Source organism: Lissotriton vulgaris, chromosome 1_1 (genome assembly GCF_964263255.1).
Source record: "Lissotriton vulgaris chromosome 1_1, aLisVul1.2, whole genome shotgun sequence".
NCBI lineage: Eukaryota > Metazoa > Chordata > Amphibia > Caudata > Salamandridae > Lissotriton > Lissotriton vulgaris.
The window spans coordinates 1,175,645,348-1,175,672,099 of NC_141685.1; the positions used below are offsets into that span (position 1 = coordinate 1,175,645,348).

General features: G+C 43.2%; 1 protein-coding gene across 2 annotated transcripts in view; it reads right to left on the minus strand.

Annotated features, from left to right (window-relative positions):
* FIRRM (FIGNL1 interacting regulator of recombination and mitosis) overlaps window positions 1-26,752 on the minus strand; it is a 3,285,109-nt gene that overhangs the window by 1,899,448 nt on the left and 1,358,909 nt on the right. For both annotated transcript variants that reach the window (XM_086964357.1, XM_086964349.1), the window contains one exon: window positions 11,604-11,752. In XM_086964357.1, the coding sequence (XP_086820483.1) occupies window positions 11,604-11,752 (149 nt within the window). The remainder of the gene's footprint in view (window positions 1-11,603; window positions 11,753-26,752) is intronic.

The following is a 26,752-nucleotide window of genomic DNA, read 5'->3' on the forward strand; positions in this document are numbered from 1 at the left end:
CCAATGCCCCATTTCCCCCCCCAGCAGAAAGGCTGTAATGGTGGCGGGAGGGGGCAATGGTGTGCCTGTTTCGGGCAGCCCCCACCCTAAAAAAATCTTCTAAAAATAAATCCCTGGTGTTTAGTGGGCTTTCAAAGGGCCAGATTAGGGGCCAATCCCCCATCTGCCCCCAGGGGGGGCAGAAAGTCTGTAATAATTGGGGGGGGGGGCATGAGCCTGCCCCCACCCTTATTTTAAAAAAATAAATCCCTGGTGTCTAGTGGGCTTTTTGCCCCCCCCCCGGGGGGGCAGATTGGAGGCTACTGCCCCCATCTGCTGCCCAAGGGGGGGGGGGGGGGGGGGGCAAAAAGACTAAATGTATCCAAATTAACCCGAGGGGAGCAAAGGCCCATGCCCAAGGGGCCGCTTCCCCCTCCCTTGTGTCTAGTGGGTGGATCCCTGCATGGTGAACTGTAAACGCGCTTTTAGGTAATGCAATGTAGAGTGCCAACACGTAAATGATAATTTGACATGAAAAGCCCAATACCAAACATCTTACCAAAAAAAGCCCAAATGACATCAGACATAGAAAATTGCTAAAAGCTTACAAAAATATAACAAACGAAGCAGGAGGCATGGCGCAAGACGTACCCCCAATACAACTGTGGAATTAAGAGGAGGTGGGAGGGAGGAAAACTATATTGAAATGTAATGAACTGTGGTGCCGAAACTACACACAAGCAGACAGAAAGAGCAGGAAACCAAGAAATAAAGTAGTCCACCAGAGAACAGACAAACTGTAGTATGATGAGACAGTATTTTGTCCCTGCTGCATGGGAGGAACGGAAGAGAGAAAGGAGGGACATAGAGCAGGACTGACCACTGGCAAGCAAGATTTTTAAAGGACACTGAAACAAATAAATCAAAAGCTGGGGGATGGTTTTAACCCAACATAAGAAATTACAATAGGTCTCGAATGCTCGATCTAAAAAGGTATCAAGGTAACTTTGTCAAATAGTGTTTGCCCGAATGCAGCTCATACTAACAGGGCCAGAGAAAGATTAAGAACCTCATTACAAGTCTGTCGGAATAGGGTAGGTTTAGGAGGCTGGCTTACTATATGGTGCTCAAGGGAAGCACCCTGCATTAATCCAGACAACACTTATGGTGATTTGTGTGGTCTTAGACAACCTTAGAAAGCTCTTTCAGAGGTACCTGTGGTGAGCAGCTTTCAGGCTTAGTCTAGAAGGTGTGTTAAGCAGCTTCTTTTACCAGTACTAATCATGCAGTGTAGGTTAAACAAAAAAAAACACACAGTGTAGTTATAAAAATAGTAACATTTATTATACACACTCACTAACACATTGGTATATCTGCAACCCGGAGACAAACACAATACACACAATATTTAAAAGGAGAACAGGTAAGTAACACAAATACACAGTGGTCACCAAGGGTAGATGAAACCATATACTAATAAAGTGAAATTCGATCTGCAAACAAAGCCGAGAATTGACCCAGAAGACTTAGAAGAGCTGGGGACCCAAGGACCCACCCAAGATAAGTAACCAGGAACCCCACGGAGGCCGTGTGCAGAGTAGAAACACAGCCGCATATTGCATGCAAGTCAATGGGGAAGTCGCGGTTGCAGTTTTGCAGAAGAAGAAACCCCGAGGAAGATTGAAGGTTGGAGAGTCACCCCACTGGTAGATACCCCAGGAACGAGGATACCTGCACCAAGGAAGCCAGGTGCATAGGTGCGAAGTAATGTGGGAAACCGCAGTAGACCACAATGGAGGACTTCAGTAAAGATCCCACTGGCAAAGAAGGTGAAAGAGTCTGGTGGAACCCAAAGGAAGATTCAAGATGACAGGTACCCGCAAGCAGAAGGGACAGAGTCTATGCCACTCATGAGTGACCAGGAGGCAAGGAGACGAATGATCACCGATGTCAGAGATACAGGAGAGTTGACGTGCACTTGGAGCTGCAGCTGTGTGGACCAGGCAATGCTGTGGAAGACCAGGAGCCATTCACGGGCTGTCCCACGTCGGATGTCAAGAGCCAGAGGGACGATGTCCGGCTGGGGCACCAACAAGCCTTTGCCACGGCTACCAACGTAGTAGTCGAAAAAGGTGCAGTGTCAAGACCAGCAAGGTCCAAGTGACTCACTGCGAACAGGTAAGTCAGAGCGGGCTCCGAGCAAGCAAGGGAGCTCACTGGAGCCAAAGAAGACCCTCAAGAGGACTTAGAGGCCGAAGGCGCAAGAGTCGCAAGAGGACCTCGAGCAGCTCACCAAAGATAAAGGCCCACGGGTCAGAGGATGCAGTGGGGAAGAATAGTTTGGCAGGAAGAGATGCTGGAGGCTGGAGCTTTTTGGATCCTGAAGATCTCTCGAGATGAGTCAACAAGCCTTGGCAACGGCAAGTCAACGCGGTGCAAGAGGGTGCTGCTCCAGCTGTTCCAACGAGGGATACTGCCCTCAAACTTGGAGAGAAGACAGTGTAGGCCTCGAGGGAGTTGCATAAACACCACCTGTGTTGCTGGGCCTTTCAAAGTTCGGAGCAGCAGACTGGTCAGCTTAGTTGTGGTGCCTGCAGATGCAAGGGAGTGACTCCTTCAATCCAAGGGAGATTCCTTCGGTGTCTTAGATGCCCACAGGCCTGGAGAAGAACCTGAATGAAGCACAGGCACAGACGGCGCAGAAGACTGGCAGGACGACTAGACCAGGAGCAGTAGGAGTCTTCTCAGATGCAGTCTTGGTTCTGAAAGTGAAGTCCAAAGTGCCCAGACGGTAGAAATATAAATGTGTTCAAGGCTGAATCTTGTCCCACGATGAATCTGAAGAGCCACCCACAGTTCCCAGAGGACAGCTGGACAGAGGGGAGGATACTCCCATATCATTTGTCCAGTTTTGCCAGTGCAGGAGCCAACGGCTCTCTGAACTGGTTTCAACTGGAGTATGCAAGGAGGGCACTAAATGTGCCCTTCAAAGCAGTCTGGTGATGCTGGCAAGCACCGCCACCCCAGCCCAATACACAAAGTCCTCTCTAGGAGGTGGTCAAACCTCATTGTGACAGGAAACCTATTGTTCTACCTTCCCCTGCTTGAGCTTGGCTCAGCAGCAGGATGGCAGGATCGTGTCTGTGGTCGGCAGAATCACTAGTTTGCTGTTAGACCCTGAGAGGCTGGTACTGGGAATACAGGGGATTCCCTAGGGGAGCCCCACAGCACATGGTATCCTACATTTAACACTGGAATTGGTGTTGGGGTAGGATTCCAACATGTTTGATACCAAACATGACCAGTTTCAGTGTGGCCAATATATAGATAGACATCTCATAATTGACTTGAAGTCCACTATATGTATAGAATGGCTCCCCACACTTACAAAGCCAGGAGTATTGACTCCTAGGTTTGTAGGGGGTGTCCTGCTCATGCAGGGCACCCTCACACCTATAGCCAAGCACCCTGCCTTCAGGATTGAAAGGCCTACCTTGGGGGTCACATAGGCTTCAAAGGCAGTGACCTCAGATTTAAGGAAACATATATATTGGGAGTGATGCTAGCACCAGCTCACACAGGCTGCTATGGTAGATCTGTAGTCACAGTTTGAGTGTTCTCTCATGGGTGGTATAATGCATTCTGCAGCCCATGGGAGACCCCTGGTGTACCTATGACATGGGTACCATAATACAATAAATTAGGGACCGAGAAGGGTACACCAGTAGCCAATTAAGAAGGTACCAAACTACTTACTATAGTCCAATTTAGGGAGAGAGCACAATGACTTGGGTCCTGATTAGCATGATCCCAGTCAGACTAGTCCAAAACACACCGACTCCAGGACAAAAGTGGGGGAACCATGCTAGAAGGATCCTACCTTCTTACAGTACGGAATATACTATACTAGTTAAATACCATTAGCCTAGGGTGAGGATTTACCAGGTGTAGTAAATACCTCCTGTCTTGAGTTTTGAACAGGAAACCAGGCATAACATGCAGAACCAGTTTCTAATACACATAAAATTCTATATGTTTTGCCTTTTGCTGCAGCCCCCCCCCCTATGAAATTTCAGTAGGTTTCACTGTTCTGATTTTTTTCAGAGAAAAACTATGAGGGTGTGAAAATGATAATGACTAGGATATCACTTGACCCCTAATCAAGGCTCGAAAAATCCAAAAATTGTTACTAGACCTGCAGGACAAGTAACTTAAAAAATCTACTTGACCTAACTGTAATGCACTTGACCTCTGTCTTTGAAAACTGAGTTAATGTGATAAGTTAACAAGATTTAAAGGTATTTTTATTGCGCATTCACTTTATGAGCAATAAAGATGCCTTTAAATCATGTTATCTTGTCACATTTGCTTTGCTTTCAGAGACAGATGTCAAAAGTCAGTTTGTCTTCCTAATAGCCAGAAAGGGCGAGTAGGACATTAAAATAACTCATGCTAATTTAATCTGGTTTGCTAAAGCGAATGGATTTTTCGAGCCCTGCTAATGATGATCATTTTAATAGATGATATATTTTAATCATATAAGGCCCATTTTTAATGGAATTATGTATATTACAATATGAATTATTTCTCGGTTATGCTAAAATTGCAACATTGTTATATTAGTTTATGAAGCTTGGGAGTGTTTTGGCGTTCTCCTGGGAGGTTTTAGCTTCTATATTAATAGCTGCGTTTTTATTCCTTTTTTTATTTTTTGCTATTCATGTATAAGATTTGTATGTAATCTCAGTTCTGATGTATTATTTTGATTTTAACTGTATGCACTGTCATTTTATGAGATTGTAATCCAGATTGTTATATACTGTTATGATCCCTATTTTACTTTTATGATCTTTATTTTAACAAGATCAAATAAAGTGATTTTCTATTTTATCACACAGCCTGTAATTCCAAATCCTGTGCAAACGTATTTGCAGAAGATGGAATTAGGACCTCAACCTGTAATAAGGCCTTAACTAGAGCATGAGACACAAAGTTAAACATATATTCTCATAAATAAAAAACAGCTCCATAAAAACCCAATGATAAAACCAGCAGAAAAATTTAATATTAGGTCAACAAGGGTTAAAACATTAACTTACATCAGAGTAAACGTGCAATGTTTTAAAAATATTTATTTTATTATTTCTTAAAATATATTAATCAAGCATTATACACCGTTTACCATCAATTATCAGAAGCATATTACATACACCCCAACCCGACCACACAGGAAATGTGCAATGTTAAATAAGTGTATGAAGTTTCATCTTTGGAGAAATGCAGAGTTAACAAGAGGCCTATTTCTACTACAGCTGGGTCCTACTTAATACATGTTTGAGACTAAAACCTGAAGGAAAGTAATTAATACTTCATTACAGCATGTTTAGTTTATTGCTGAAAGATCATCAAATATTATCTCACAGGTTTATAGCTATAGGTGCCAGTTTTTGAGGCGGGCCCAATGTAACATTTCTCATGGGGGATATACATATACCCATATATAATAACGGTTTTAGTGAAATTTGATCCTTGTGTGTGTGCTAGGGTCTTTCATGATCTTCTTTGTTCAAATACATAAGTGCCTGATTGTAGGAGAGTAGGGTCTGCTATCCTATGGTCACCCCAAATTTCTGCTTTTTGCTTCACTGGTTTTCGACTTACTGAGGCTGTGGGCCTGCTAATCAGACCCCCAGCCTGCTGTTCTCTCTCTAAATTCACATACATGTACTATAGGTACATACCACAATTGGAACTGGACCCCTTGTCAGCCCCTGTACCATGCACTATAGGTGCTCAGGGCATAGGAGCCACCAAGGCCTACCAGGGGCTGCAGCATAGCTTTTGCCACCCCTGGCTGGTTCTTAAATTGACAACTGGCTGATCACTCAGCTGGGGCAAGGTGGTGTAATCACCCCTTGCTTAGATATAGTATACCTATATCTAAAACCTAACTGGACACGTATAAACCTATAAGCCACTCCTATGGCAGGCCTTAACAATACTGGAGGCAGAGTGCGTGGTTTAATGTGAGATGGGACTCTAGCATGAGCTGAGCCTGTCTGCAGCTGTCGGGACCAATTCCCTTAGCTGTTCCGGGATAATGCAAAATCATAAACTATTAAGTGCATTATAATCCTCGCGGTTATATGTTAACTTTGGTTTGGCTTTATCAAAACATGTTGTGTAAGGTGTCATACGATTTGGAATACTATCCCATCGACAGTCCTGTCGACGGGGATAGCATTCCACCCCTCTAGAGGGTGAAGACATGTTACTTTACTAAAACGCGGTTGATTTTTAAAAGAGCCACAGATCCACAAAATGGATGCTTCTGCCACAGACACAAGTCTGACCTCCTGGTGCTGACTGAAACTCAGCAGAGGAGGCCTGGACAAAGGCTTTCCTGTCGCAGGGAGGTGTCACACCACCCCAGACAGGAGATAGTGGATTGTAGCAGGGAGGTTTGAAAGAAACCAGACACTGCCTGGGGAGCACTAGGCTGCCCCTTGCATAATCCGGCCAAACCGGTTCTGGGGCACCCAGCCCCAGTCCCAGCGCGGCCTGGATCAAAGGGAAAGGGGTGTATCCACCCCCTTCCTGGGTCCCACCCATAGGAGGGGACCTAGCAGGTAATCCAGCCCCCTAGATTGGTATAAGAATGGGAGCAGTGCCAACGCACTCAGATTATCCTGATGAAACATAAGAAACAAAACTCTGGACCCTTCGACATCCTACTCGACGTAGAAGACTGAAGAATCTCCCTTGTGGTCAAGGAGTGACCACCCTGTGCAAACAGGCAACATCCAGCACCTCGAAGTCTGCTTTGTTGCAGTTCCCGCCGGAACTCGAGCGACAGAGATCGACGAGATCAAGCTTGCCTGCCTTCTTACAGCCCGATCCACAGTCCCTGCAGAGCTGAGACCCGTGGAGGCGACCGGAAGGGTGGGGCACGCCATCTTGAAAAGACCACGAGACGCTGACCGTGCAGCCCACGAGTGACCCTCGAAGCTGTACCCCGGGGTTTGAGAAGCCCCAACCCTGAGCCACTCTTGCACTGAAGCTTACCCCTCTACACTCGACAAGTGCTGCGTGGGGCCCTTCTGCTTTCTTTGGCTCGACGCGTTGGCCCGGTCACTCGCCAGCTGGCTTGTGGCCCTTGTGCCGATGAAAACCTAAATACGACTTGTGATTCTGGTTGCTCCAGACTTGCACCCGCTCCTACGAAAAGGAGCACCCACTCTGACCCTCCTGGTCCGAGTGAGAAGCAATCTTCCAGTCCTGCGTGGATTGCTCTTGCCAAGTGTTGTTTGCTCCGATCTTGAAGCCGACAGCGCCGACGGCGAGAACCTGCGTGGGACAGCTCGTGACCCGCTCCTGGACGTCGCAGATGCCCCAGAGCCCACGTGGCAGCGGAGAGAAGCTCCTCGACAACCACCTGATTGCGCCCGACATTGCCTGATTCCGTCCTGGTTCCACCCTGGTCACTGCTGAGTGCCCAGACTCTGTCCCCTCTGCTTTCAGGTACTTTTCTACTCTGATCCACCCTTGGATCACACCGGACACTTCTCCTTCACATCGCCTGCAGCATCTTCAGCTTCAAGCACCAAGAGCCTGCGTGACGAAACCTGACGCCACTTCGACCCTATGCACCCACTTCCTGTGGGTGAGGTAACACAGCAACGCCGGTGTTCCCACACTGGTACACACCTCTAGGGCCGGTGTCTAAAGTTTTGTCCTTCTAGGTTCAGCGGAAGTATCCTTAAACTCTATTTGTGTAACTTTTACGCACCATTGACTTAACATTAGTGCATTCGTGTGCTTTAAGCGCTGCACCCAAATCCCGCGGGCTTTTCCCGACTGCTCCCAGCGATTCCCTAGGCCCTAGGCCTAACCACTGTTCGATTGGTATCTCTTATACCACTTTCTTAAAATAAAGGGTTTGAGTGGCCACCCGCCCTCATCCATAATTGTGCAACTTTCATATGTAATACTGTGCTTTTGATTTAATGCTTGTGCCCCTTTGCTCATAAAGAGTACTGGGGATTATTTTAGAAATAAACACATATTTTTATAATATATACTTGTGGGGTGTCCTTTCATTTGATATTACAGGATTGTGATTGGTAAAACAGCTCGCTTAACACGACCTCTTGAGTTTAGCCTTCTAGGCTGCTTAGTCTATGAAACCCCTAGGATAGCTTGTCTATAAGGTTGACTTACAACCAGACACAATAAGGGATTGTTTGAGCTGATACAAGGTGGTTCCAGAATTGGAAACATATCAGGCCAACTTCTCACACTGATATAAACGGGAAAACCGCGAAACACCCCGAAAGATTGGGTACTTCAACCGAGGAAGAGCACCATACAGTATTGAATAGAATAAAATGGACCACAAAATTAAGCCCAGTACTCATGGAGTGGGTCACCCACAAAGAGCAGTGCCAAATACTGGCACCTCCCCTGGTGCACTGGAAGGAACTACTTAAGGAACTAAAATCGGTCCTAGGACAGGTCAGTGGTAACCCGAAAGCTCAGGGCCTTTACCCGCAAAACTACCCATTACAACCAAACCCCAGGGACTTGGAGCAAACCAAACGGAGTCTCTCGAAGGCCTTGAAGGCGAGAAGAAGAAAAGGAGTGACAAATCATCTCAGTGTGGAAATAAAAGTGATATGAAGTGAACATAGGAAAAATATATGGGAAATTCGAACAAAGAAAATTGAGGCAGAGTGGCTGAAAATCTTTAATATGCTTAAAGAAAAGAGTCATACTCGACTCTGGAGATACATCAGACAATTAAGCCACACTAGCCAAAGCAAAGAAAATGGGGTGGCAGCCGCGGATTGGGTTAAGTATGTAAAGCAATTGTACACAACAGACCAGGAAAGGAGGGTCACGCAAGAACAACAAAATCTACTAGACAAAGAAGAAGAGGACAAGTGTCTGTTTGTTAAAACAATAGAGATAACCAACTTGATCAAGAAAATGAGGACAGACAGCGCACCGGGCCCCAACGGAGTGCCAGCGGCAGTGTTTAAAGTGTCATTCGCATTCTGGGCGGACCAGTTAACTCCACTCTTCAAGCATGCCTTTGAAACGGCCTCCATTCCATCATCGTGGAAAGGCTCAATACTTTGCCCTATATAAAAAAAAGGAGACCGCACAAAACGTGAAAATTATCGGCTAGTGACTTTGCTAGACATCGAAGCAAGGGCATATGCTAGAGTGTTGTTGAAGGAATTAGAAAGCTGGGCAGAGGTGCAAAACATCCTTCCATTTTTCCAAACTGGATTCAGACCACAATGTTCCACAGTAGATAACATCATAGCACTGGGATACCTGTCCAGACATGCGACCCAGCCAGCTCAACCTCCTTTGTTTTGCTGTTTTGTAGATTATAGTGCAGCATTTGACCGAGTGGACCATGGCATATTATGGAGAAAACTCACCAATTGGGGCATCCCTCAAAAGTTGCTAAAGGCGATAAGGTCTCTTTACGATGGGACCTGGGTACGGATTAAGACCAGTCAAACTTCTCTGACCACCAAGGTCCCAACAAATAACGGCCTTAAACAAGGGTGCGTTCTTGCACCTTTACTTTTCAACATCTACACATCCGACCTGGGTCAAGCACTTGAGGGAGCAAATCTAGTCATTCCAAAGTTAGGGAAGGTGCGGCTTCAAATCCTTCAATATGCTGACGATCTTGTAATGCTGGATCATACCAGGATAGGCTTGCAGAAAGCCTTAGACGCGCTACGCAGGTTTAATCAAAAGAATAATTTATTGGTAAACCAGGAGAAGACTAAGACCCTTATCTTTGGGAAGTACCATCGAAAGCAAACAGCTCAATGGCGCCTAGGAGACCAGCAAATCAGATCTTGCAAAAATGATAACTACCTGGGGCTCAGGCTAACGGAAGGGGCAAAAACAACAGCTCATTTGAAACATCTAAGAAATAAAGGGGCAGGAATCGTCTGCAGTCTGGGAAATCTTAACCGAAAATTACATAGCTCAACCACGGAATCCATCTTGAAAATCCTAAAAGCAAAAGTAGTGCCCTCAGTCAACTATGGCCATTTAATCTTCCCTTACCAACTTTTACATGAGTTTCCAAATGTCTGTATATAAGAAAGTGTTGGGCATCCAACGACAGGCCAGGAGAGCTAGAGTAAGGCTGGAGCTGGGTCTTTCTCTCCCAGATATCTCCTGCTTGGGAGACACAATAAAATACTATATTAGCACCTTGAGAGCTCCAGCAACAGCCTTGAAAGCGCAAATTAAAAAAATCTTTGAAGAAAGCAAATCCCCATGGCAAGCGCAACTTACAGTAGCCACTCATCTGCTAGAAATAGAGGTGCAAAACCTGGTCAACGCTAATATTTCAATAGCTGCATGGAAAAGAGCAGTGAATAGACAGGTCAAGCATATTTCATTCGCAAGAGATCTCGATAGCCTGCATCACCATCCAAATCTTTCTACATTGGATGCCTCGTATAAAGTGGGAAAAGCACAGCCTTATCTTGAGCAAGCACTATCCGTTCAAACCCGAAAAAAGATCACTAACATGAGGCTCCTCGCATTACCCATAGTGGAGTTTAATCAAAGTTGGGCCCGCGTGGGTAAATCAGCAGCATGCAGACTTTGCGATTACCATCAGGAATCCTGGTTCCATTTGTTGTGTTGCTGCCCAAAGCCAGCCAGTGAGAGGCACCGTTTGGTCACCCCAATCTGCAGAGCTCAGGGCCTCACTCGATGCAGCGAAATCTCGGACTTGTGCTTTTCTGCAACAGCAAGTCAAACAGTAGCACGGCTGGGGAAATTTATAGGCTTAATTCGTGCAGCACTGTCCGCAAATGTAGAGTCGTATAAAGAAAACTGTAGGACTGGAAGCATGGGAGAGGCGGACACACCTCCCACTTAAAAATCAATGCACTTTGTTCTTAAACCGTGTAGCTAGAATATGATACTATACTGAATGTTTTATGCTTTATTAGGCTGTAGTAATAATTAGGGAATTTAACTTATTTGGTTTTTAGACAACTATTTTATATTGTTAGCATATTGTAATGATTTTAAATAATCGAACAATAAAAGGCTTTTTCACGTTTTCACGCCTGTCATTTTCATATTGTTGACAGCGCAGTTGTCATTTTTAGATTAAATCTGCAAGTGCCATCCAGGAAATATTGTAAACAATTAGAGACTTGAAAGTACACTGCAGAATTCTGCAAGTTACTTCCCTCTATAACCAAAGGGCTCACGTTCTTAAGATCTATATTCAACTGTAGTCAAACTCTATTACAACATGTGAGTAAATCGTGACCAGTGATTTTGCCCATGTTACGATTTAGCATCTTTATGTGATTTTTCCCAGCTGATTAGCCAAACAAAACTTTGGAATATCATTTCTGTGAATTCTAGATTTTTAAACTACTAACAAAATACCGGAGATAAACAAATCACACCTTGCAGAAGGAAGAGAAAGGTAAATATCAACAGTAGTACCAATGCACATTAGCAGACTTTTTTCAAATATTAGCAGCCTTTTTTCAAATAAAAACAATTTAAGTAAACAATCACTAAAGTTTTAAGACATCATCATTTTACCAATTATTTACCTAAGGTTTCGCTTAAAACTTGCTCCACAAAAGGGTTATAAGAAAGAAGCTGCTCGATGAGGGGATCCAGGGAGACAAGAAAAATGCAGGCCATCTCATCCCTGTGAACCTCAGACATAGCTGTAGCATTCAGTCCGGGAGGAAACTTACTGACAAACAAAGACAAACACATATTATACTACTACATATTTCAGGTTTTTGAAAATTCAGAAAAACAATTATTCTACAAGTTCTCCCATACAAACTAACTGTTGAAAAACTATTAGTATATGTTCGAAATATGTAAAAACGGCTGCATTAGAGCTAATCAATTAATAAAGATATTAAGTTATTTGTCAAACTTGCACGCAACAAATTGCTAATTTTTTTCGCAACCTGTTTTTGAACACGACTGCCATACACTCTTAAATTATAAGGCTACAAGAGTGTAGAGGCTTGCTTCATTATGTAACACCATTATCCTGGAGCAGTAAGGGGACGATTTTGTTGGCAAAGTGGATATATGCCTTCAAACATAACCACAAAGCTTAGGAAGGATAAGTTACTTACCTGTAATGTTAATTCTCTTCCAGCTGAATCCTCATCAAAGCCATAAGCACTGTACAGGGAGCCCGGGGTACATAATATATGCGTATGTAAAGAATAAAAATATGTACAGAGTACTAAAAAATTTATATGTGTATATATATGTAGGCAAGGGCGGACGCCCAATACGCGTTAGATTTGGTGACTCTTCTTTAAATAAATCTCTGCCGAAGATAATACGTTTGGATTTGCGTGGTCTTTGCCATCTCTGCTATCGTGGTGTGGTGTAAGACTGCTGCTGTTGTGTGTGTGTGTATATATATATATATATATATATATATATATATATATATATATATATATATATACACAAACACGACCACTTGTAAAAGTAATCCGAGGACACAGCGGGATTTCGTTGGGAGTACTTTATTAAACAAAGACGCGGCATAATGCATTTCGGCTGGAATTGCCTTTCTCAGATGCCTCCTGCATCAGGATTGAAACTGCTCCCTCTTTTGTAGTACTGCGGCGCTCCCATTGGCGGGAGTTCAGTAAATCACGCTCCATCCAGGGCACCTGTAGCCTGGCTTGACTAACTACAGGTCCCAGCATTCACCTGTTTGTGTAGGCACTGCAGCGTGAAATATAGAACTCTTGTGAGTGCTGAGTTTGCCAGTTTGTGTATATATATATATATATATATGTGTGTGTGTGTGTGTATATATATATATATATATATATATATATATATTCCAATTCACGAAGGGTCCTGCTGAGATCCTCTACCAAGTCAAGTGGCGCATTAGGACGGCGAACCCAAATGCCGTTTCAATTTAATCCAAATTCCATCCAGCGCTCGTAAGCAATGCGCACTCAGTAGCAGGTTGCTCATGAATGTTTCTTTATTCCCAAATAACGCTACGCGTTTCGACACTAACTTGTGTCTTGCTCACACGGTAAAGCCCCGACATTTCCGGCATGTTAAATAGACAAACAATAGTATGGTTACATGCATCACAGGTCACATGATTCTCTGCGAACCTTGATCCGCCATTACAGAATGGTTAAAACATTGTATACTGCAATGAAATGCTCCATCTTTCCACATGTTTGTCAGTTACATAGACATTTATGCTATGAAATATAACGGCATTGAATACTATTATAAATTTCTTCCGTAGTAAGAAACAATTATATATCAATTAATTCATTTCAATTTGTCAATGCCTTCGCCGCCATGTTGGTAAAGTCATGAGGGAATCTCCATTGCTAAAAACGTGATTGATAATCATATTTAGTACCTCATTCACTCGGTAAAGTACCCATAAGGCACACATTGATACCATGACTATACTTGGATAAGTGCATATGCCGCTCTATTGGTGAAAATTACACTCGTGCCTATACTAATACGCGTTTAGTGTTTACACTCTATATAGTACCCGTACAATACACGCTAGTATTGTGCCTATGTTGGGGCAAAATTATTCTTCTTAGTTCGCATTGCTTACGAGCGCTGGATGGAATTTGGATATATATATATATTACCTACTGGCAGTCGCCAGAAGGTATATATAGTTAGGATTTTTTTGAATAGGGATTTCTGAAAATTCTATGTTGAATAACTTTGGCGTTGATGGACGGAATTGGCTGAAATTTTCAGGAAAATGGCACATTTTGTTTCTGAGCATCCGCTGAAAGTTTGGGGGGGGGGGGGGGGGGGGGGGGGGGGGTTCGTGAAGTGGGGGCCGAGAAAAAAGGGAGGTCCCAAAACGTGTTTTTAACATTGAGTTTTCCATAGGGCGGTTGGACTCACTTTTAGCTCGAATGGCTGAATGGATTTCTATGAAACATGGCAAAATTGTAGGGACTGGTAGCCCGATGTGCCTTTGCTAGGTCTCAAGATAAGTGCTCCAGTGGATTTTGAGTATTTTAGGTTCAAAAAAATATATATATCTGTGACAGCGTCCCGGTTAGCGCTCCGGTTCGCGTACCAGACGCGTAACGGAACTTCGCAAGGAGAAGCGGATTGGCTCCCCGGTGACTGTGAACATTCTAAACAGTTCGGTGCGGCCGCCATCTTGTCTCTCGGTAGGATCGAGAGACAAGAGGTGGAAATAAACGAAGGGGGAAATGAATAAAAGGGGGCAAGGTAAACCCCTCCTGACCCCCTAGGATTGATGTGGGGCCTATTACAGGGCCCCGCGGGGCAAAAAAGAGAAAATTCGATTTTTCGCGGTGGAAGCGCTACCCGGTACGCGAACCGGGTAGCTTACCGGTAGCGTAACAGGAGTCCGCCATCTTGCGTTAAGGTCTAATTTGGACACAAGATGGATGATAAACAATGCTGGGATTGTGTAAAAGGGGGCAAGGGAGACATATCCTGACCCCCTAGGTTTTGTGAGGGTGGATGAGGAGGCCCATATATGTCCCAAAAAAAATGTTTTTCAAATTTTCGCGCGGTTAGCGCCCGGTTTGCGAACCGGGTAGCGCTCCAGAAAGCGTAAATTGTGAAAATTAGTAAAAAAAAAAGTTACATTTAAAATGTATTTAGAGTGATCATAGTTAGGGTAGCTCTGAAAAGAGCTTTTGGGTCTGTGGAAGATTTAGGTACTTATAATTAGGTACCAATACACAGTCTTAAATTCAGGATGAAAACTCTGTTCCCTTCATCTGAGAAGTGCACACCATCTCCTCTGTAGATATCTTGCATGTAGTAACGCAAGTTATTGTTGAAGATGGAGCCCATTCCATGGTCTCTCATGTAAGCTGAAACAGACTTATTTGCATGCTTCCTCGCTTTCTCAATTTGTGGACAAAATTGGTTGGACCACCTCCATTTCTGTCTTTGGCATATATTTGAATATACCAAGGCAGTTTGAGGAAAAAGTGCCATTAATTGCTCAAAGGTGTCCTTTAAAAGCATTTCCAGACCTACCCCAGTCAAAGTGCCCAAATCATTACCTCCACAGTGCACAATTAACAGGTCAGGTTCTGGCAAATGCATAAAGGTTTTCACCAATGGTATCAATTGTTGACATTTTAATCCTCTTTGGCCCAACCACTTAATTTCCACATCTTGTAAATTGAGGTTAGGTAAATTTCTGTTCTCAGCATACCTTTGAGCCCAGTAGATGTAACTATGTCCAACAATCCAGACATAAAACATGGTTAGAGAAGGTTGTGCTGCAGTCAGATGAAGTGTGGTAATGAAAGGGCAGTTGAAACAGTAGGAGTTTGTAAAGAAAAAAAACTGGATTTCCAGTGCTAATGATTCATTAGCAGTGATTGGTGCATTTCCATTTCTGAAAACAGAAAGTTAGGGTGCATGGATGTGTTCTTTTAAAGATGTAATTTGAATGGTCAAGGAAAAAACATTTAATGAAAGATTGCACTGGATACGCAGGTGCACTGAGAGTTCAGAGTTCAATTGAAACATTGTTGTGTGAACTTGTAAACATGAGAGGTCTTTCAGGAGGTAGTTGCTATGGAAAAAAGGCAGAAAGGGCAGAGGGGGGAAGGGTGTTGATTTGAAAAAAGTGAGGGAAGAGTTTTGATTGGGTGACATGAGAGATATGTGGGATGAATTACAGCATTTCTGTGCCATTGTTGGTTGCAGCCTCTGGAGTGCATACCCTTTGCTCTGCTAAAGAAAAATTGGTGTGTGTCTGAGACTGTTTTGAAACTTAAAAAGCATTCGCTAAGGTGAGAAAAGATTCATTTAATTTAGATAGAGACTAGTATGCTTTAGGGAGAAAATTAGGAAGAAAGTTGTGTATTTAAAATGTTGCTTTGTGTCAAGTGTTTTACAAAAAGATTTTGTTTCTTTGAGAAATTGTAATTGGAGATAATGTGAAGTATTAGTACTGACAGGGTGTGCTTGTACATAGGAGCTGTGCTATGTTTTCAAATTATGACTTGAAAATTGTTTTTAAGGAAAAGGAATGCTTTTTAAATTTATGACAAGGAAAAATGGTGTCTGCTTCTTTAAACAAATATTTCACTTGCTCCATGATTCAGGGAGAATAATTTGCTTACTTGATGTGTTTAAAAACGTTTTTTGAAGTCATTTAGGTTTCTTGATATGTACTGCTAGAGTTTCATAGCCAGCATGGGGCATATTTATAAGGACTTTGAGCCACTTTCACGTTATTTTTCCTATGTTAAAAGTGATGCAAAAGTGGTGCAAGGGCCTTGTAAATGCACACTCATGTGTGTTAGGGCATTTTAAGTCACTTCCCCATGAATCAGGGAGAATAATTTGCTTACTTGATGTGTTTAAAAACGTTTCTTGAAGTCATTTAGGTTTCTTGATATGTAGTGCTAGAGTTTCATAGCCAGCTTGGGGTATATTTACAAGGCCTTTGAGTCACTTTCACGTCATTTTCCCCATGTGGCCTTTGAGTCACTTTCACATCATTTTCCCCATGTTAAAAGTGACGCAAAAGTGGTGCAAGGGCCTTGTAAATACGCCCCCATGTGTGTTAGGGCATTTTAAGTCACTTGCCCCATGAATCAGGGAGAATAATTTGCTTACTTGATTTGTTTTAAAAATGTGTTTTTTTACTTAAAATGGCTCAAAGGCTTTATAAATATGCCCCATACTGGCTATGAAACTCTAGCAGTACATATTCTGAAACCTAAGTGACTTCAAGAAACGATTTTAAACACATCCAGTAAGCAAATTATTGTAGAAGCATTCCATTCCATTGCTACTATTTGTGGGTTTTAAATTTGTCTATGCTGCTAAATTACTGTAGGTAGAATTGACAATTAGTGTGTTAATTGTTTGTTTACTGTTATTGGTTTACTGTTTGGTAATAGTGGTTAATAAAATTTTTTTTAAAAATTTACCACAGATTCAACTCAAGATCTTTTGAAAAATTCAAAAATGCCCTCAAGGCTAAGAAAAAGAAAAGAAGCAAAGCGACTTACACCCTGTAGGAGAGTAGGGTCTGCAATCCTATGATCACCCAGATTTTTTGCTTTTGTTTCACTGGTTTACGACTTTCTCTGGCTGTGGGCCTGCTAATCAGACCCACAGCCTGGCTGTTCTCTTTCTAAATTACGATATGTACCCTAGGTGCATTTACCAATTGGTACTGGGCCACCTTCTCAGACCCTGTAACTCAGGGCATAGGTGTACCCAGGGCCGCCAGGGGCTGCAGCATGTATTATGCCACCCCTGGCTGGCCTCCTAAATTTGACACAACTGGCTGCATGACAGCTGGGGCAAAGTCGTGTAATCACCCTTTGCTTTAGATATGGTAGCCCTATATCTAACCATACAATGGACACCCGAGTTCCTATCAGTCACTCCTATGGCAGGCCTTGACAATCCTGAAGGCAGAGTGCGTGGGCTCGTGTGAACTGTGTTCTGGCCCGAGCCGAGCCGGTTGCAGCTTGCGGAATCAAGACCCAATGGCTGTTCCATGATAACGCGTACCATATCGGTAACTTCGGTGTCGCGTTATCAAGACATGTCGAGTAAGGTGTCATACGAATCGGGATGCTGCCCTCTCACCAACCCTGGCGACGAGGTTAGCATTCCGCCCTTCTAGAGGGACACGACATGTACGTAACTGTGAACCCCGGTTAAAGTTAACTAAAGCCTCAGCTCCACAAAATGGATGCTGCCACCACAGACACGGGTCTGACCTCCTGCTGCTGGGAGTCCTTCCAGCGAGGGGCGCTTGGACAAAGGGTTTCCTGTCGAGGGCGGTGTTCGCACCGTCCCAGACAGGGTTTGTGTATTCTGGGTAGGTAGGGCTTTTGCGAGAAGGTGACTGCGGAGTGGCACCCCGGTGCTCACTACGCATCTGCCGGTCAGAACCAGTTCCAGGGGCGCCAGCCCTGGCCTGGGGAAAGTCCGGCAGGGGAGAGGGGTGTAACTACCCCCCTTCCTGGTCCCACCCTTAGGGCAGGACCTAGTCATGTACCCACCCCTTTCTTTAGAATAAAGACCGGAGCGGGGACCCTTCCAAATTAGATCATCTTTGAATCAAGAACTACTTTCTACGAAAGGACTTCGAGACTCTTCTCAAGATTTCTCCCTTGTGACTAAGGAGTAGTCACCCTGCATCAGCGGGCACCACCTAAGAACTCTGCGGTTTGCTGCAAGTCCTTCCTCAAGGAATCCGACGGCCCAGCTCGACGAGAACCGGCTTCCCTGGCACCTCTGACCTCTACCCACGTCATCAGCTCAGCTGTGATCTGTGGGTGCGACGAGACCTCGAGGGACCGGCCATCATCAAAACCTGCACGCTTTCTTAACCAGCACGACCATCGAAGCAATTCTCTGGTGAGTGCTCTGGGGTCCGAGAAGCCCCGACCCTGAGCCGCTCCAGCCCCGAAGTGCAGTCTCCCAGCATCTCCACGATCTGCGTGGGGCCCTTCTGCTCGCTGCTCAGCACGTTGTCTGGTCACTAGCCGCTGGCTTGTGCCCTTCTGTGACGACATCCGGACATCAACACTGCTGGCCTGGTTGCTCCAGACTGGCCCTTGCTTCCACCTTTTGCGAGAAGCACCCCGGACCCTCCTGGTCCACTCAAGACGCCATCTTAGGCCCACCACGTGGCCCTGAGATCTGCCAAGGCTTGTTGCCCCATCCTGGGCCCAGCGACGCCGACAGCATCATCCTTCGTGGGACAGCTCGCACCTCCACCGTGGTCGCCGACAACGCCTCCTGGTCCGTGAGACTGCAGAGCCTAGCGTCGCCCACTCACCTGGTCGAGGTGACGGCCAACCGGTGCCTTCCTGGTACCCTCTGACTACTGGCTAGTAGTACGAACTTGGTCCCCTCTGCTTTCAGGTATCATCAATCTCTGATCCAGGCTTGGATCTCTACGAACTATTCATCACTGGTCGCCGGCCAGCAACTTCTTTTCTTCCGGCTCCTGGCTCGTCAGCGAAGACCCCGACGCCTGTAAGACTTGTGCAGCCGCAGCCCTCGTGGCTAGGTAACTCGGCATTTCGGTGCCTGCATAGCCTCTTTACTCTAGGGTCCCGAGTCCCTCGCTTCCGACTTGCCTTATCGGGTCCGCCCGAGACCTTAAACTTACCGTGTCCTAGGACACTTGTTTTAATTGTGCACTTGAAGTATTTTCCTAAGAGATTTGGTTTGTGCTTAGTACCCTGTCCTCATAAAGAGTCCAGGGCTGTTGTGAATCTTAATAAATATCCTGTTTATTTTCATAACACTTGTGTGGTGTCCTTTCACTTGGTGTTCAAGGGGTACATGTGTGGTAAACAGCTGGCTTAACGCGCCCTCTCGAGTCTTTAGCCTTAGACTGCTCGTATTCCCGCTACTAGGATAGCTGGTCTATAGGTTGACTTACAACCAATCACCATAGGGTCGTTTGGAACGATACATAGCGGTCGCTAGAATAGCGAACGCTGCATATCGGGCCAACTTCTCACACACCCCACCTTGGTAAACCTTTGCAGCAGTCCTCTACAATAAAAACTTGTCAAGTCACCAAAAAAACTTCGGGTAAGACAACAAAATCTTTTTTAAGAAACATTTGCAGACGAAAAAGTATCACTACAGAACATGTTTTAGTCCAGAAGAAGAGAGCCAATTTAAACGGGAAGGAAAGGCCCCTCAAAAATATTACTGCTAGAGCAGGAGATAACTCTGTGCATGGTAGTAGAAGGAAAAATATGTTTAGGGACATTCGTAGACGAATGTTCCGCAACAGGATAATTGGCAATTTGTTAAAAAACATTAAGAAAGGTCAACAGAAAGTGGCTTTCTATAAGAAAGAAAAATGTAGAGAAAATTATTGATCAGGCTTCCAAAATAAGCGAAAGTTATTTATTTTGATAATCAATAGAATGAGAAAACTAAACAAGGCAATTTATGATTTCAAATCAAATAGTAGATGGAAGAGAACAGTTAATCGTAGTAATTTTTGTGAAGTTTTTTCAGGAGAATGGATGCATAGTTCAAGTTGTGAGGCATTTTTTCATGAGGAGAGTTATTTCCAGGACAATGATTTGGTGCATGCAGTTGACACCAGTGGGCGAGCATATGAGGTGAAAGACGGTTGTCCGGTTGAAAAAGAAAAACTTGTGTCAACAGAGGCAGAAGAGGTGTTATGTGATGAAGTTTTAGGGAGACGTCCTAAGGGACCAGTGTACACCTGGAAGTGTAGTACTATTTACAGTGTTCGACAGGATTCCATCAATTTGCTTTGTGATTTTGTACGGACATTTAATAAGAAAAGTTTAAAACAGAAAATGAAGTTGTTGCAAGACTTAGATCCTTGCAGAGTGAGAGAAGTGACAGGTTTGCATGGTCATTCACTTGCTTGTCTTTCCAGGAGAGTATGCCAGAGTGTTTTTCATCATTTCAGGATGCTAGCAGTGCATCATAATAAAGTGAGGAAATTAGTTAGAATGTTGTATTATGCTAAAAGTCCAGCAATTATGCTTAAACAATTAAGCACTGCTCTTTTGCATGGTTCTGAAGTAGATGTGAAGAATATTTGTGAAGAAATTGAGTTTTGTTACTTTGCTAGTAAAGAGAACAATGTTGAAATTGACCCAGTAGAAGAAGGTAATGTGGAAGAGAGTGTACAGATTTCCAGTACAGATAAGTTTCTGAAGGAAATTTACACGTTTACAGTAAAATCAAGTGAGAGGCCTAATTTCACTTGTGTGTGTTGTCGACGGACTTATTATAAGAATCAGACTAAGTTAGTGGATTTATATGCAAAAAGTGAAATGGAAAACAATAGTGAATGGAAGGATTTTGCAACATACTTGATGGTAGAAAATTGTTTTGATTTGGGATCAGATCAACGTATGTGTACTTATTGTTTTAACAAATTAAATCAAAACCGAATGCCTGCTAGAGCGGTTCATAATAATCTGGAATTGGTTGACATTCCTTCTGAACTGAAGGATTTAAATACTTATGAATCTATTTTGATTCAAAGTGTCCATCCTTTTCAGGCTATTGTTCAAATGGAGCCTAAGACAGGGAAACTGCCTCCTTCAGATTTACAGAGAGGATTAAAGGGAAGAGTTGCTTATTTGCCTCTGGATTTGAAGAAAAATATTGATACAATTGGTGTAGACAAAGTGGAAGAGGAACCTCTTGTTATCCTAGTTAATGGGGTTCCGACAAAGAGTAAGAAAATCTGGCAAGATTTAGTGGATGTTAGGAAAGTCAAAAAGGCAACGTTGTATTTGATGAAAAACAATGAGTACTACAAGAATGTATGTGTTGTGGAAGAGGAACTAAGTGAAGAAGAGGACAGCGATTTGTGTGCTGGACAAATAGAGAAAGTAGATGCCTCTAAAAATGAAGAAATATATGAACATTATAGTGTTCATCCTTTGCATTCTAAAGAAGTCATGGGGAATGCTATTGAGTTGTTTCAAATGAAACAAGCCAAAGGGAGTCCCATTAGTGTTTGGGAGGAAAGTTTGGAAGCTCGGTGTTTCCCTCAGTTATTTCCAACAGGTCGAGGAGGAAGATCTGATGAGCGACCTGATCAGATTCCTGCTTCTGAATACCGGACTTTACGATTGTATGCAGAAGATCCTAGGTTTCGTCAATGCATTCCCTATTTGTTTCATCTATTGTTTGAAAGTGATCTGTCTGGACTGTCTGATGCAGTGAACCACATCCTGAAAAGTGGTGTACAGCTGCAAAATATCTCGGCAAGGGAGTTTATGGATAAACTCAATGTGCAAGACAGTATTTTGGATTCTCACCTGAATAATCTCATGGCATGTCAGCGTGGTACTAATGAGTATTGGTACCGTCGTCATGGTGACTTAAAATGTATGCTGAGGAACTTAGTAACTCCCACATGGTTCCTCACTCTCAGCTGTGCCGAGTATGGCTGGGAAGACTTACTTGAATTTCTACGAGAGGCAAATGGAAACATTGAAAATATCGAATTCAAGACACCCGGAGAACTGTGCTCTTTGGATCCAGTCAATGTATGCAGGTACTTCAATCATAGATTTGAAGCTATGATGTCTTTCATTACGAACAAGAAAAATCCACCTCTTGGAGAGGTGTTGGATTTCTTCTGGAGAAAGGAGTATCAAGCAAGAGGTGCTCCTCATATACATATGCTGCTATGGATCAAAGATGCACCCAAATTTAGAACAGATCCGGATGACTTAGTGATGAGTTTCATAGAACAGTATTCTACATGTGCTGTTCCAAAGACAAAGGAAGACAAAAGTTTAAGAGAACAAGTTTTACGCTTTCAAAACCATCGTTGTGGAAAGTACTGTCGTCGTAAATTCAGAAACAAGGAAAAGTTCTATACAAAATGTCGTTTTGGGTTTCCACGATCAGTGATATCTAAAGGAAGAGTGAACAATTTGATGTCTTCGCTGCGACAATGTGACTAGGAAATCACCCAAAAATACATACAATTTAAAAAGAAACAAAGAGTCCAAGTACATCAACGACTACAACCCAGTGATTTTGTCCATGTGGAATGCTAACATGGATATACAGTTTGTGGCTGACAACTGTATGGCTGTGGCTCGGTATGTGACGTCTTATATCACAAAAAAAGAAAAGACAGAACTCAAGGATATGTGGGATGACATTTCACATGAAAAGAGCCTCAGTAAGAAGTTGTACAGTTTCAGTCTAAAGATGATGTCGCATCGAGAAATCGGAGCATACGAATGTTCTGATCGGTTATCTTCAGCAAGTCTCTATGCCAAATCTAGGAGTATAATTTGGGTGAGTCTTGGTCTTGCTGCAACACGTAATCGAGTTCTGAAACCTGTACGGGAAATTGAGTATTTGGCGTAGAAGGAGCCAAACAGTACAGATATTTTGTAGACCAACATGTTGGATACATATTATCCAAATAGAAGCAGTCACCTCGAGAATGTTTGTCTGTATGAGGTTCTACAAAATTACATATTCAAGAGGAACATCAAAGAAGATATTGATAAAGGAGTGTATTCTGTAATTGGAACTGAGGGATGTCTGGTCAAGCAAAGAAAATGTCAATTGGTAAATCATCGAAAATTGAGTTGCGAATCTCCTGAAAGAAAGAGTTTTTCTATTTAGCTCTTTTGCAACTTTTCAAGCCTTGGCGTGCAGAAGATGAACTGCTTGGAGATTTCCTCTGTTATGAAGATTCTTTCAATGTAGCCAAGGAGTCCATAGAATGTCCTGTTTTTCCAAAATATCTAGAAATGTTGAATGCAGAATTTGAGCAGGAAGCAACAATTGCAGCTGAGATTGCTAGAGACAGTTCTCAGGACAGTCAGAGTTCCACTTCATTGAGTCAGAATCCACTAGGAGAACCAGTTATCGAAAATGAAGCTGCCACTGCCATGATTGAAGTGGAAAGAGCCATGGCACATGCTCAGGAGGATGCAGTTAACTTAGAAGATTTGGAAAGACAACTCAACGTTGAGCAGAGGAAAATATATGACGAAGTTACCAACCAAATTGATCATGGATTAAGTCATGAGAACAAAGAGTGCTCATGTACGTCATTGAAGCCTGTCCGACTGTACGTGAGAGGAGAAGCAGGAACTGGAAAAAGTTTCCTCATTAAAGCAATTTCATGTTATTTGCAGAAAAGGACTGAGTCGTCGCTGTCTTGTGTTGTCACCGCTCCAACTGGACTGGCAGCACATAACATTAAAGGTATTACTTTGCATCGTCTATTGATGCTGCCAGTGGAGCATGATAACAAATTACAATACCACAAGTTATCTGGAGATGCTTGTTGTGAAGTTTCAAGAGTCCTAAAGAAGATGAAACTTCTTATCATTGACGAAATAAGCATGGTTTCCAATGTCATGCTTGCCTTGGTGCATTTGAGAATGCAAGAAGTTCTTAAAACAGAGTATGATGTGTTATTTGGTGGCAAACACATTGTTTTCGGTGATCTTCTGCAGCTGACACCAGTGAAAGGACAACCAGTGTTTAAACTACTTACGCATGAAGATACCAGGAAGTGCCTAGGGAGCATTGGCAACGTTAATATATGGTTAAACTTCAATTATGCTGAACTACGTGAAAATATGTGTCAGGCGAAGGATGAAGATTATAAGAATATTCTACAAGATGTTAGAATTGGAAAAGTGACCGAGCATGGGAAGGAAGCTTTACATGCACGATTATTGTCAAATTTGTATCCAGATGAAGACATTCTCCCAGAGAATATTTTTCATAAAATTACTGATAAGAAATCTGGAATATGTTTGATGCCAACTCTGCAAGAATGTTCCATCTTCAACAACAAAATGTTAAATTTAGAGAACCAAGACATAGTGAAACTGGAAGCTTTTGACAGAATTGAGCATATGGGAGCAACACTTATTTTGTCTGAAAATTTGAAATCTAAATTGGATTCTTTAGAGAAGACTATATCTAAGACTGCTGGTTTTGAAAAGACTCTGAATGTGTGCTTAAATTGCCGTATCATTTTGAGAAGGAATGTAAATGTTGAAAGAGGTCTGGCAAATGGATCAATGGGTAATGTTGTTGATTTTGAGAAACACAGAAATAGAGATGGAATTGAATTTATAAAAATTAAATTTGATGGCATTGAGGATGTACAGCAAATTGGTTGTTGCTCTGCTAGGTTTTTGCTTGTTAAAGACTTATATGTTCGCCGTAAGCAGTTTCCTGTTTGCTTGGCATATGCGGTGACAATTCATAAATCGCAAGGTTTAAGTGTAGACAGTGCTTTGGTGAATATTGGCATTTCTGTGTTCAAGGAGGGTATGGCATATGTGGCATTATCACGAGTCAGAACTTTATCTGGTTTGTACTTGATTGAGTGTGATGTCACAAACATTTGTGCAGATCTAGATTGTGTTGAGGAATACAATAGGTTAAGAAGAGAGTATGCGTCACATTTGCCTCAATATCCTTTGTTTGAAAAACGTGTGGTAGGCCGGAAACGAAGAAATGTGACCAATGCTCTAGCTCTTCATAGGATTTTTCTATGATTCTGGCAAGTTCAAATGGTTTTTCTGCTATATCTGTTTCCTTCAATTTCTGGCGGATCGCCACAGATGCTGCTTCTCCTTTTATGTTGGCTAGTAATATAGCCGAGACCTGCTTGAAGTCTTTCAGTAATTTCAATCCCAGAGTTAAAGCAGGTTCTGGACCGTATTCGTTTTGAATCTGTCTTAGTACATCTGGTATAACCGCCATAGACGGAACACCATGTGTTTTTGTGTATATAGAAGCAAAGACTGTACCTCAAGTGTCACACTCTTCCACATGTGGTGCGATCCCCATTGGAAAACAGATAGTCAGAATTCTGTGTTTCTCAGTAGGAGTAGTATCCGGAAATACTGCCTCTATTTGAGTAATTTTTTGTGCTAACCAGAATGGAATTTGTTCCCGTTTTGTGGGTACTTTACCAAGACATGATTGTTTGTTCTGTGGTGTGATTTAGTTTGTGTTCCCCTGATGAGGGGTCAGCTGTGGGATGTAAGTTGCTGGTTGGACTGTTGCAGTCCGCATGACATATTGGACCAATTGTCTATGTATTTTAATTAAAAGTTTTAGCTGAGCTAAAAGTTCCACGTTCGACATTTTTTCAATGTCTGGATGTGGTGTGTAGCTGGCTAGAACCGGCCAAGTGGCTCCTGGTCTACATAGTGGACCGTGCGTGGTGATGTGATTTTGATGTTTTAGGGCGCCGTGCTCTTGGTAATTTAGTGGGATTTCAACCTCCTCGAAAGGAGTGTATTCATGCGGAGGTTCCTCTATTTTGTAATAGTGGAAGTCTTTTGTCACAGCGTGTGTGAGAAGTTGGCCTGGTATATGATGCTCACTAGTTCTAGTGATCACCTTGTACCATGCCAAGCAACCCTTATGATGATTGGTTGTAAGTCAACCTTATAGACCAGCTATCCTAGAGGTAGCGTGGACAAAGCAGTCTTAGGCTAAACTCTGTACAGGCATGTGAAGCAAGCTGTTTTACCATATACAATAGCCTTGAATACCAAATGAAAGGACACCACACAGATATATATTGAAAATATATATATTTATTTACTACAAGTATCCCCTATACTCTTTATGAGCACAGAAGCAAATGCGTTAAAACAAAACACTGTTTAAATATACAAAAGTTGCACTATATAGATGAGTCCTAGGGGCCACCTAAACCATATACTAAAATAGTGGTATAAGTATCACTAATCGAAAAGGAAGTAGGCCTAGGGCCTTGGGAATCGCTGGAGCTATTCGGGACTAGCAGTGATGAAGTCGGGAAAGGCCCGCGGGACTCTGGTGCAGAGCTTAAAGCACACGCATGCATCAATGCAAAGTAAATGGAGCGTAAAAAGTACAAAGTTACTGTAAATGGAACCTTCCGGATGACCTAGAACCTAGCAACTTGGAACATAGACACTAGAGGTGTATTGCTACACAGGAGCACCGGAGTGCCAGGGTTACCTCACCCACAGGAAGCGGGTGCATATGTCTCAAAGTGTGTCGGGTTTCGTCGCGCTGGTCTATGGAGCCTGTAGATGAAGATGCTGCAGGAGGGTCGTCGAGGAGAGTTCCGATGGATCCAAGGGTGGATCTGTAGAGATGAAGACCTGAAAGCAGAGGGGACAATGTTCAAAGCCACTAGCCAGTGACTACCGTGGAA